Here is a 13,477-nt window from a genome sequence, read left to right on the forward strand (position 1 = left end):
TTCCCTGAGATAGCCAACACTCATTTAAATGATATAGTAAATCCACACTGAATACCTCATCATTCATCTTTAGCATGTTACAAAACTGATGATACTGTGTTGCATTTGCACAAATATAGTTAATGATACTTGTAAGTTGTTACAAAGTGTCACTTAAAATAATAGCTTTAGCACAGAGATTTGTGGATGCAAGATAAAATGAAATGAGAGAATCTGGATCTGTTACTAATTTTTTTAAATATATATCTGTGCAGTAAACCCTTCATGTTTTCCTGTCATGGAAGGTACACCATCTGTTCTTACACTCACTAAATTTACCAAATTTAGTCTAACTTCACAACATTTATCTTGAAAATTGTTGAAGATATCTGTTCCCTGTGTTCTGTCCATAAGAGTGCCCAAAGTGAGTAACTCTTCATAGCAAGGAAAAGCCTCTGTTATGATCCAAATGAAGTGTAAAAATTTACACTGATCCATACTCAGAGAAAGAAATATGGAGTCTGAATGCAGATGGAAGCATACTATTTGCTCTCCTTTGCCTTGGTTGTTTTGTTTTATTGCTTTATTTTTGTGGTTCCTCACATTAGTTCTAATTATTCTTTACATCATCAATAATGGGAAAATATACTTAACTTGAATATATATGTAGAGCCTGTATCAGATTGTGCACCATCTCGGGGTTGGGAGGGGGGAGAAGAAATGGGAAGCGGAGAAAATTTAAAATTCAAGATCTTATGGAATTGAATATTGAAAACTAAAAATAAATAAATAAACAAATAAATAAACAAATAACCTGCACTGAGTCAGTAGTATCAGTTGATTCATCCAAAGTGATTGAATAATATATATTTTCCTTTTGAAGAATTGCATGATATTATTCTGTTAAGTTGAACACTAGTTCATGTTGCTGATCAGTTATGGTCCTCCTTGAAAGAGGCAGTTGTTCATACTCTAAAACAGTATCAGGGCCTAAGCGCCCTACAACTTCAACAACGCATTCTTTCACAATTTCTGCATCACTGAATGGCTTCACTTTTCCCCCCGAGTATATAAGCTACTTTATAATTTGCTTCAGTGGCATTATTTCCAGGTCTTATTGCTGCTTGAAAGAATTGTCAGGGCAGCTAGGTAGCATAGTAGATAGAGCTCTGGCCTTGAAGTCAGGAAGACCTGCAGTCAAATCTGGCCTCAGACCCTTGACACTTACTAGCTGTGTGACCCTGGGCAAGTCACTTAACCCTGATTGCCTCACCAAAAAGCAAAAAAAAAAAAAAAGAAAAAGAGAGAAAGAAATATCTTTCCTTTTGCTTTTCATCTTTTAGTTTCTGTAATACAGTTTTACAACTCTCCCTCTAATTTAAAATATTTATGGTCCTTATGAGTGTTATAATGCTGATGAGCATTGAATTTCTCTACTGTTGATATTGCAGTATCACAAAGCAAGCAAATGATCTTATCTTTAGCAGAAACAAGATAATATTGTGATTCCCAGTTCTCATTAAAAAATCTTTCTTCCTTCAGTGTTCTCTTGGTCTTTGACATTATGGGCAACAGCCCATTAAGCTGACAGAATTAAAAAATACTGTGGAGCTGTGCAACTCTTTACAAATTCCACTTCAAACAGAAACACAGTGAACTATTTTCAGAAGCTGATAACAGACTGGCATACTTGATGCCCATAAACTCTCGCCAACCAGCCTCATGTGGTAGTGGTGCCATTCAGGCTGGGGGAAGTTAGAACTAAATAATGAGCATAGCAGCCATTAGTTTAGTCCTTATGGCTTGCTAATGTTCTAATTATGTCAGTCAATCTGGGAGGATTATTTCATTGAAACATTTTATTCTTTGGTATCTTAAATACATTCATTTTAAAAATAAAATAAAATATAAAAGATGAACAAAAGTATATTAATAAAAATAAAAGGATTTGTTCTGTCAAATTTAGATTCAGTCAAAAGCCTGCACTTAAGGACCTAGAAGGCCACATGTGACCTTAAGGCTTCAGTTTCCCACTGCTGAGATAGAATACATCACACTATCAGGATCTCAGAGTTGAAGAGAAACCAGCCACAATTTAAAGACCTTTCATGATGGAAAACCCAACATCTCCTGAGGCAAACCTCTTCCACAGGAGGGGTGGAGGGGAGGAAAATGGCATATAATAATTCAAATGATTAGGTGATCATTGTTTTTTTATATTTAGCCTAAATCTACTTCTTTGTGACTTTTGTGAATTGAATAGTGTTTTAAAACACTGAATATAATTAATTCTATCATAATTCAAGGTGTATACTTCTGGGTCTCACAATAAATTTAAATATTTTAATTGATTTGATCAATTAAAGTAAGTAAGTAGTCAGTTCAGTTATTTTTTTTAACTAATCATGGCAGCCTGTTATTTTATCCAGACCTATGATTTCATCCAAACAATTGACTTAAATTGTTTCCATATAAAATTATATATTTATATGATAGTCAAATAATCAACAAACATTTAATCAAAGGCTTAGTATGTGCCTCACATTTGTAAAGCCCTTTAAAGTTTACATAGTGCTTTCCTGACAACAACTATACCTATAACCTTGAGCACAGTGTATGCATGTGTGTAATAAGTAAGTATTTATAAGAGACTCTTGTATGTCAAGCATAGAGAGAAAGACTGAACTTGTGATTTCGTTGGTATAGTGTACAGCATTGTGCAGGAAATTCCCTCTCAATGCTATATGATACCTTTGTTAAAACTGATAATTTGAGAACTGCCTAGATTTCTGAGTAAAGTGACCTACTTGCCTAGGGTCATATATCAGAGGTGAGATTTGAACTCAAGACATCCTAGCTTTGAGACCAACTTCCTTACCCACTAGACAATACTGCCTAAATGCTAGGCATTCATATTTATATAAATGCTCTTACACAAGGATAAATACACACACACATACACACACATACGTACATGTCCAAGTATGTAATATTTGAATCAGACTAAATGACTGAATTTGAACTGCCACAATAGCCCAAATGGTTGTATAGAAAGCACAACATGAAGCAATGATCATTATACTGTTCTTCTGCAGAACAACTAACAAATGATAGGGTAGAAGAAACATTTCTCTCCAAAGATTGGAGAGCTCAATGGGATTATTTATGTTTAAATACATTTTGTGGATAAATGGTGAAATAATTGTGTAATATTGATGAGAATTTAGTCTTTAGAAAGGAAATGGCCCAATAGTGAACATCTATCAATCTCTAGACAGATGTTAAAATAATTTTATATGTATGTATGTATGTATGTATACATATGTATATATATGCATATATATATACACACACATATGATATAAAATTGTCTTTGTTAAAGCAATTTTACCTTGTGAAATGTCACCTATTTATAAAACCATTTGGATTGCTCACATACCAAGTGAGAATTATCTGATTTTTCACCTTAAATTATAACAGAATTAATTAGAGTATATTCTCATGATAGACTGGTATTTTGTCCAATATCAAACATTTAAAAAATATACTGTATGTTATACTGTAATTTTTCTTATATGTCATTGCTATACTTTTATAGCAACAAGATGAACATCATGCCTATGTCAACAGAACATACAAAGAAATTTACATAAAAACTTGCATATTTATTAAATTACCTACTATTTCAGAGTCCTACAGTTGGTCCTAGTGAAGATACAAATATTAAGTTATACATTTGCAAACAAATATGTATATCATTTATGTGTACATACATATTTATGTGTGTATATATATATATATATAATATGTATATATATATATACACACCCCTATCTCTTTATCTATCTGTGAATCTCTCATTTTTCATTACATAGCCTTGTGATTTTACTGTAAGGAGCATAAAACTGGATGAAAGATGATATCCATTGAGAAGTATCCTTATGCTAAGAAATTCTTTAATATGACGTCAGGTTTTTGTGTGTGTGCTTGTACTTTTTTTAAGGTGAATTTTGTATGGTAATAAATGTCAAGTTCAGGGCAAAGGCTCTTTTGTAGTCCTTCAGTTGCTTGAATGACACTTTGGCTGCATTAACTTTAAACTTCAATCAGACAAGAGATATTATTCTCTACCATATGGTCCAATTATTGGATAAACAACAAATTTTAATATAATTTTTTGCATATTGTAACCTTGAATGATTCATGGGAAAATGGAAAATATATATAATATTATTAGTATAAATCCAATATTTTCTAGCTTTTCCACAGTTCTCATTCTTTAGCATTACCATGCTACTTGTCTAGATTGGCCTCTATGCATATTTCACATGTGTATTTTCATATGCATATTTCAATAGCTCTTTTTGTGGAGGAAAAAATTACCAGAATTCTAAGAATTCTGATTGGAAAGTCACTTCAGAGGTATCTGTGCCAACCTGACCTGTTCTTGACCCAGAACCCCAGCTATGAGATACCTGACAGTCTAATACCTGACCATCTAACCATTGCTTCAAGAACTCCCACGAGGGGAGACCCACCTTTTTCCAGGGGCAGCACATTCTACTTCTGGATGTCTATAATTTTTAGGAATTTTTTTCTTAGACCAAATCTAAATCTGCTTCTTTGTGACTTCTGTCCATTGTTCCTAGTTCTGAGCTCCGGGGCCAAACAGACTAAGTCTAATTCTTCTTGGCATTGACTTGAATATCATATGTCCTCTTATCTCTACTCCTTCATTCTCCTGTCAAATCATTTCTTCTTCAAGTTAATACTCCTCACTTCCTTCATCTAGCCCTCATATGACCTATCAAGGTCCATTACCCTCTCCTGTCCAACTTTGTGTAGTTCTAGGTCAGAAATTGAATTTCCATATCCTGGTGTCAAAATTACTCTTTAAAATCTTACACCTTATGCCTATGAACTTCCCAATACATTGTGTTTTAGAAAGTATATTGTGGCTCCATCATGGTCCATAGTACTTTATCTTGACCTCTCCTATGGGTTTAGCTATCATACCCTCCTTGGCATGTAGATATTTATGTACACAACTCTCCATCCTTCCACTCTGCTTGATTGAAAAATCCTTTAAAATAGGATCGGTAAGGTATTTATGTGTGTATCTCTGTTCCTATATTACATGTACTTCACTTTTTAAAGTACCTGTGATTTCATCAGCAGGGAGCTTCTGCTGTCTCACATGTATGCCCTTACTCACTTTCCTGTGCCTGAAATGCCTAACCTCTCTTTCCTTTGATGAACTGTTCTCTGTCCTTTAAAGCTTACCTTAATTGCCACTCACTCCAGTAAGGAATACATTGTGTTATCTCTACTGATTTTTAAAATTCTTTTAATATACTATAAGGTCCATGAAGGTAAGGACAAAGATCTTTCTAATTGTTCCCACTACCTACAACAGTTTTCTGTGTTTGGGAGGCACTTTTTAAATGTTTACTGATTGCCTGATCAATGCATACTTAATCTCTTTTTACCTAGGTTCTTCTGGGCAAAGTCCTTTATTAGTACTTTTAAGTGGAAATCACACTGAACAATCAAATTATACAAGCAAGAGTCATCAATTATATTTTCGCTGGTCAACTGATCATGCAACTAGTAAGAAAGGATTCAAAATCCGTTACTCAGGTTAGTGAATGTTATTTCAAATCCATTTTATGAAAAATCTTTCTAACGTAAGATCTTAAATGGTTTCATCTGCTTAACCTTAACCCTAAGTTTTGAAGGTAAATATTATCAATTCCATAGAAATGGCCTGGCAAGTTTTTAGGATAATTTTGTTTTCTAAAAAGTATACTAGCAGCACAGAAACTGTTCTTTGATGGCTATTTAATTTGGTTTTTTAAAATATATTGTTTTAAGAACTATATATATACTTTTAATTCAAGTCTCATAAAAAGCAAAATATGGAAGTTTTTGAAAAGATTCTGAAAAAAGGGGGAAACTATCATGGGAGAGTAGAGGTTCATACACTGTGGGAGAAAAAGTTAAGGGAACTACATATGTGTGTGTATTGTTTTTTTTGGATAATACCTTTTTTAAAAGTTTGCACACTGCTTTATGTAATCCATACCTTATTGAGCTTTGCAACAACCCTCTGAAGTAGATATTGCAGAGACACTGTAGTCTAATATAATGGAAAGATTAGCTGGACCGGGAATCAGAAAAATCTTTGTATGATTATGAAATGATAATGGTGTTGATTTGATGACAAGGAAGAGGAGGAAGAGGAGGTGGATAATAATAGATAACAAATATATTACACTTTAAAGTTTGCAGAGTACTTATATTCCTTCAATAATTCTGTGAAGTAGGTGCTGTTATCATCCCCATTTTTCAGGTGAGGAAACTGAGACTGAGAGAGGTTAAATGACTTATTCAGAGTCACACAGCTAGTACGTGTCTGGGAAGGATTTGAATGCAAGTCTTCCTGTCTCCAAATCCGACCCTATATTCACAGAGCCACCAAATTCCCTCACAAGGTAAAGTCACTTAACCTCTTCAAAACTTAGTTTCCTTATCTCTAAAATGGGAATAATTTGGGGCAGCTTGGTGGCGCAGTGGATAGAGCACCGGCCTTGGATTCAGAAGGACCTGAGTTTAAATCCAGCCTCAGACACATAACACTTACTAGCTGTGTGACCCTAGGCAAGTCACTTAACCCCATTGCCTATCCTAAAAAATAAATAAATAAAATAAAATAAAATAAAATGGGAATAATTTGTACATCAAAAGACTTTTCATAATGATCAAATGAAATAATGTACCTAAAGTTCTGTGGAAATGTCAGTGTTTATTATTGATATTTTCATATCATTTTACAGAAGAAGAAAGTAAGAATCCAAAAGGTTAAATAACTTTCCCATGGTTACACAGACTCAGAATTTGATCCCAGGTCTCTCTACTCTCAGTCAGAATTCTTTCCACTACATCATGCTGCAATTAGGGAGAATGCATGATTCTGTAGTTTATTCTGTTAAGAGCTAATGGTGCCTTATTATTAACAAATTTCATTTATTTTTATTTTTTAGTGTAAAAATGTTTAAGCACTTTTCACTCCTTCAATATTTAAGTTACATGCACACAAAGTCCATCTCCTTAAGCTTTCCTGACTAAAGAATACCTCCTTAAGCCGTCAGAGCATCGAGCAATATGAAAAAAAGGCTAACCTACTGCTGTGCAGCCTGGGAATCATTTCATCTATCCTTTGTCTGTTGTTGTACATGTTAATTAGCTTGGTTAATACATTTGTGACAGCTTATTCCCCTGTGTGCTGCTGTCAGTGAGATCTGACCCATACTCAAGACAATTGTATTGTTTTAGCTGTTCTTCTTACCAGGGAAAAAAGGCCACATTTTGATATTTGAAGCACAGCAGCTAGATTTAAAACCTGAGCAATAATGTATGACTCTGGAAACTTGTTTCAAAAATCTCCCCTTTAGGTCACATTTCCTATTCTTGAGAAGACAGTGGGTCTTGAAAGGGTAGGTTTCCTTCACTTCTTGGTAAAGCTTGCTTCACCTGTAATTAAAGGCAACCCACATTAGCAAGGGGGAACTGAATACATTAGCCTCTGTCAATAACAAGTTTGAGTCTTTCTGTGTGTGGTCCAGGACATGAAAAGGAAAAACATGAGGTTTTTGAAAAGACTATTGATGCCCTGACAATTGTTATTAAATCAGCAGGTTTTCTCCTAAGTAAACTTAATGAAGTTTTCCCAACCTTTCTTTACCCCTTTAAATTGGCCAGTCAACCAGTTTGCCAGAATGAAGCTTGGGCAAATTTCCCTTCATTATAAATCCATTAAGATGAGATTTAGGTGACTGTAAAATACATAATTGGGTAATTGGGTGTTGAAAAATAGTTGCATATATTTCTATGTATGTATAAACATCTATACTTTGCATCCATATGATATTTGCTTTTGCATATATGTATGCATATGTGTATATATTTGCACATACTATATGCATATAATTAAATGAAGTAATATTTGTAAAAAGTGTTTAGCATAGTGTCTGGCACATAATAGGCAGTTAATAAATATATATCCCTTTCCAGTGGCTAGAAATGAGGCTGAACCTGTGATTTAAGGTGGAGTGAGTTCTTGAGTAAGGAAACTCCCTCTACTGATGCAAACTGATATCTTCATTGTGATTCAGTCTTAGAGAGTTGCCTAGAACACTGAGATGTTAAGTGACTTAGGAAGAATCACAGTGTCAGAGGTGGGACTTTTCAGTGACTCCTCACTATATCCTGAAGAAAATAAATTCTGAGCTATCCTAGAATTCAGAGCCCTCCACAATTTAACTTTAACCCCCTTTCTATACTTATTTCATACTACTTGCCTTCAAATAATCTGCAGTACAGTCAAATTAGTCTATTTCCCATTTTTCTATATAATCTTGTCTTATACCATTGTGTATGCCCCCCTCATCTGTAATTAGTTTTGCTTGTCTGTTTTTAAGTGTGGTCCAATCAACTTTTTTTTCTAAACTTCCTTGATGTCCTGGAACCAAAGGGCAAAATAGGCATTGAAAGAATCCACCAATCACCTCAGCAAAGAGATCCCAAAATAAAAACTCCAAGCAACATTATAGCCAATTTTCAGAACTGTCAGGTTAAGGAAAAAATACTCCAAGTGTCCAGAAAAAAACAATTCAAATATCAGGGAGTCACAATCAGGATTACACAGGACTTGGCAGCTGCAACATTAAAGGATCATTGGAGGTCATGGAACATGATATTCCAGAAGGCAAAGGAGCTAGGACTACAATCAAGAATCACTTACCTGGCAAAATTAATACATCAAGGGAAAAATTAGTCATTCAATAAAATAAGATTTCAAGTTTTCATAAGGAGAATACCAGAACTAAATAAAAAAATTTGACCTTCAACATCATGACCCAAGAAAAGCATAAACAAGTAAAAAGGGAAAAGAAAATATAAAGGATTAAATAGAGCTAAACTATTTACATCCCTACACAGGAAGATGGTACTTGTAATTCTTAAAAGTTGTATCACTAATTGTATAGCTAGAAGGAATATGCATAGACAGAGGGTATGGATATTTGAGAGAATGGCATGAAAAAAATTAAAGGGTGAGAAGGAAGAGTACAATGGGTGCGGAAGGAAGAGAGAGGTGGAAGGGGGTAAATTATTTCCCAAAAGACCTATTACAGTGGAGGGGAAGATGGGACGATGGGTGATAAGCATTACTTGAACCTTACTCTCATCAGTATTAGCTCAAAGTGGGAATTATATATGCAATTAGTTGAATACAGAAATATATCTTACTGGACAGGGAATTAGGAGGGTAGGAGATGAAGTAAAAGGGGGAGAAGGTAGTGTCTAACCAAAGGGAGAGAATATAAGAGGAGGTGGTAGACAGAAGCAAAATACTGGTGAGGAGGGAAAGGGTAAAAAGAGAGGGCAAACAAGAGGAAGAATAAGATGGAGGGAAATACACAGGTAGTAATCATAACTATGAATATGAATGGGATGAACTCTCCCATAAAACACAAATGGATAAGCAGACCCAGAATGCTACAATATGTTGTCTACATGAAACACACTTGAAGCAAAGACCCACACAGAGTAAAGGTAAGGGGCTGGACCAGAACCTATTATGCTTCAGCTGAAATAAAAAAGCAGGAGTAGCAATCCTGATCTCAGACAAAGTGAAAACAAAAATAGACCTAATTGAAAGAAATAAGGAAGGAAACTACATCTTGCTAAAACAATGAAGCAATATCAGTACTAAACATATACGCACCAAGTGGTGTAGCATCCAAATTCTTAAAGAAGTTAAATGAGTTATAGGAAGAAATAAACAGCAAAACTGTACTGGTAGGGGATCTCAACTGTCCCTTCTCAGAACTTAATAAATCCAACCAAAAAATAAACAAGAAAAAAAACTAGGGAGGTATATAGAGCATTAGAAAAGTTAGATTTGACAGACCTTTGGCATGATTTAGACATAAAGGGTGACACCATAAGCAAATTAGAAGAGCAAGGAATAGTCTACCTGTCAGATCTATAAGGAGGAAAAAAATTCATGATCAAACAAGAGATAGAGAGCATTACAAAGTATAAAATAGATAATTTTGATTATATTACATTAAAAAGCTTTTGTACAAACAAAACCAATGCAGCCAAGATTAGAAGGAAAGCAGAAAGCTGGGAAATAATCTTTACAGCAACTGTCTCTGATAAAGGTCTCATGTCTCAAATATGTAGAGAATTGAGTCAAATTTACAAGAATACAAGCCATTCACCAACTGATAAATGGTCAAGGGATATGAACAGGCAGTTTTCAGATGAAGAAATCAAAGCTATCTATAGGCATATGAGGAAGTGCTCTAAATCGCTTTTGATTAGAGAAATCCAGATTAAAACAACTCTGAAGTACCACCTCACATGTATTGGATTAGCTAATATGACAAAAAAGGAAAATGATAAACATTGAAGAAGATGTAAGAAAATTGGGACACTAATGCATTTTTGGTGGAGTTGTGAACTGATCCAACCATTCTGGAGAGCTATCCTGAACTATGCCCAAAGGGTTATAAAACTGTGCATAGCTTTTGATCCAGAAATACCTCTATTAGGTCTATACCCCAAAGAGATCATCAAAAAAGGGAAAATGACCTATATGTGCAGAAATATTTATAGCAGTCTTTTTTGGTGGCAAAACATTGGAAATTGAGGGGATGCCCATCAATTGGGGAATGGCTGAATAAGTGGTATATGAATGTAATGGAATACTGTTGTGCAGTAAGAAATGACGAACAGGCAAATTTCAGAGAAAACTGGAAAGACTTGTATGAACTGGTGCAAAGTGAAATGAGTGGAACCATGAAAACATTGCACAAAGTATCAGCAACATTTTGTGATGATCAGCTATGAATGATTCAGCTGTTCTCAGGAACACAATGATCCAAGACAAGTGCAAAGACTCACAAAGATAATGCTTTCCATATACAGATAAAGAACTGATGGTCTCTGAATGTAGATTGAAGCATATTTTTTTTTCATTTACTTTATTATTTCTCATGTTTTTTTTCCTTCCTTTTGATCCATTTTTCTTCTTCCACAGCTGTGATTAATTTGGAAATATGTTTTACATGATAGCACATGTATAAACTATATCAAACTGTCTACCATTTTCAGAGGAGGGGAAGGGAGGGAGAGGAGGGAGAAAAATTTGGAACTCAAAATCTTGTAAAAATGAATGCTAAAATATTTCTTAACATGTAACTGGGGAAAAAAGTAAAACTATTTAGAAAAAAAATAATTTGATTGGACCTTGCTTAAAAATAGACAAGCAAACAAAATTAATAACATTTCAGTCGCTCTCCACTACATACCGAAAAAAATAAATCCTGAGCAATCCTAGAATTCAGAGCCCTCCACAATTTGACTTTAACCCCCTTTCTATACTTATTTCATACTACTTGCCTTCAAATAATCTGCAGTATAGTCAAATTAGTCTATTTTCCATTTTTCTATATAATCATGCCTTATACCATTGTGTATGCATCCTCCCCATCTGAAATTAACTTTTTCTTGCCCCATCTCTACCTACTGTCACCCTTTCCCTAAAGACTATCTCCAATCCCACAATCTCCATTCAGTTCTCCTTGATCTTTTTAGCTGGAAGTGATTTCTTTCTTGAGTTCCTCTTTGACTTCTATGAACTGAATCCCTTTCTAAATTACAAGTTCTTGCTTTTCAAGGCCTTTTTATGGTATAAACCTTTAGAGGGCAGGGACAATGTCATTTTGTTGTTGTTATTTTAGCCTCCTAACTCTTTGTACACAGTGGGAAAATTAATAAATATTTTCTGAGCATAATCAAAATTACAATGAGATTGTTATTAGTTTAGACTGAGAGGTTTTTAATCTAGGGGTACATCAAGTCTTTTTTACAATGTAGGGTATCCCCAAACCTGCAGTAAGACTTTTGGTACACACATAAAATCATGAAGAGTCAGTTATGTTCAACTCTTCTTTTTTTAAGGGAGCAGTAGGCCAAATAAGTTTGGGAACCTCTAAGTCAGGAAGTTTCATTTTTGTGAATTCAAATCTGGCCTCAGACTAGTTGTGTGACCCTGGGCACATCATTTAAATCTGTTTGTCTTAGTTCCTCATCTGTAAAATGGGCTGGAAAAGAAAATGGCAAACCACTCTAATATCTTTGCCAACACATCCCCAAATGGGGTCATGAAGAGTCGAACATAACTGAACAATTTATAGTGATACTTAGTAAATTACTGATTTTATGTAGCAAAACATTTAAAGGACGTGTTTTGTTCTATTTGGAAGACAAATGTAACCTGCAAATGCTGGATTTGTATCGAGTCTACTTTGGAATCTTGCCTCTGATATATATATATATATATGGTAGTGTATTTTGTGAAAGGGAAAGAGAGCTGAGTCTGGACTCAGAGAAGCTGAATTCAGACCCTGGGTCTGTTACTTAATACGTGGTACCTGACCTTGGGCAGATCACTTAATCTTTTTGAGCTTTCAGTTCTTTATCTGTAAAATAAGTACATTGAAATACATCATAGATTTAGAGCTTAAAGAAACTTTGAGCTCCTATAGTCCAATCTCTTCATTTTATAGAGAAGGCAGGTTATTGAAGCCCACAGGGGTTAATTGACTTTCCCAAGGCCATATGGGTAGTAAGTAGTAAAAGAGTTCTCCTCTAGCTCTAAATCTGTCATTTTCATCTATTTGCCCTTGGCCAAGTAAGTTAAGTCCTTTGGCTTCCAGTTTCTCTTTTCGAAAATGAGGGCAATGGACTAGATGATCTCTAAGGTCACTTCCAGTTCTAAATCTTTTGGTCTTATTTCTAGATTTGTCCTTTTTTTTAAGTTTTATAATGTTGAGTGGAAAGTCTTGCAATAGATTCTGTGAATGGATAAACACACACACACACACACACACACACACACTCACACTCACACGACCTCTTCCCCTTAGAGGGCAGAAGCGATAAGAGTTCTTATTTTTAGAGTGTTTCACGATCATAAAAGTGATTTCCTTATGGTAATGTTTTGAAGTTGCCACTATCATCTCCAATTTCTCTATGATCTTCAGTCTCTCCCTGTAAACCAGTTCTTTCCTTTCTACCTATAAACACACTCAAATCTTGCCTATAGTTAGAAACAAACAAACAAAAACACCATTTGATCCTATCATTTGTTGTTGTTATTCAGAGAAAAAGTTCTAGTATTAACCAAAGGGAAATTTTGCGGGTCATTAAATGCTCGTTTCAAATGAACTACCATTACTAAATATTTCACAGTTCTCTATAAGTATTTTGTGTATAGGTTCTTATGTATAAGTTTTGAAAGTTGAAACAAAATTCTGATGTCCAGTTTGTATTTTCTACATAGGTTTAATTGGTATTCAAATATGATTTTTTCTCATGTTATCAAGGTCATTCCACAATGAGTGATAGACTATAATAATATTTT

At 34.5% G+C, this 13,477-nt stretch overlaps 1 protein-coding gene across 1 annotated transcript in view; it reads left to right on the plus strand.

Moving 5' to 3' along the window:
• CSMD1 (CUB and Sushi multiple domains 1) overlaps positions 1 to 13,477 on the plus strand; it is a 1,378,384-nt gene that overhangs the window by 1,139,470 nt on the left and 225,437 nt on the right. The window contains exon 45 of the mRNA XM_078149151.1: positions 5,473 to 5,619. Coding sequence (XP_078005277.1) covers positions 5,473 to 5,619 — 147 coding nt within the window. The remainder of the gene's footprint in view (positions 1 to 5,472; positions 5,620 to 13,477) is intronic.

The sequence above is a fragment of the Phascolarctos cinereus genome, unplaced genomic scaffold, assembly GCF_003287225.1.
Source record: "Phascolarctos cinereus isolate Bilbo 61053 unplaced genomic scaffold, phaCin_HiC Scaffold_2;HRSCAF=192, whole genome shotgun sequence".
Taxonomy (NCBI): domain Eukaryota; kingdom Metazoa; phylum Chordata; class Mammalia; order Diprotodontia; family Phascolarctidae; genus Phascolarctos; species Phascolarctos cinereus.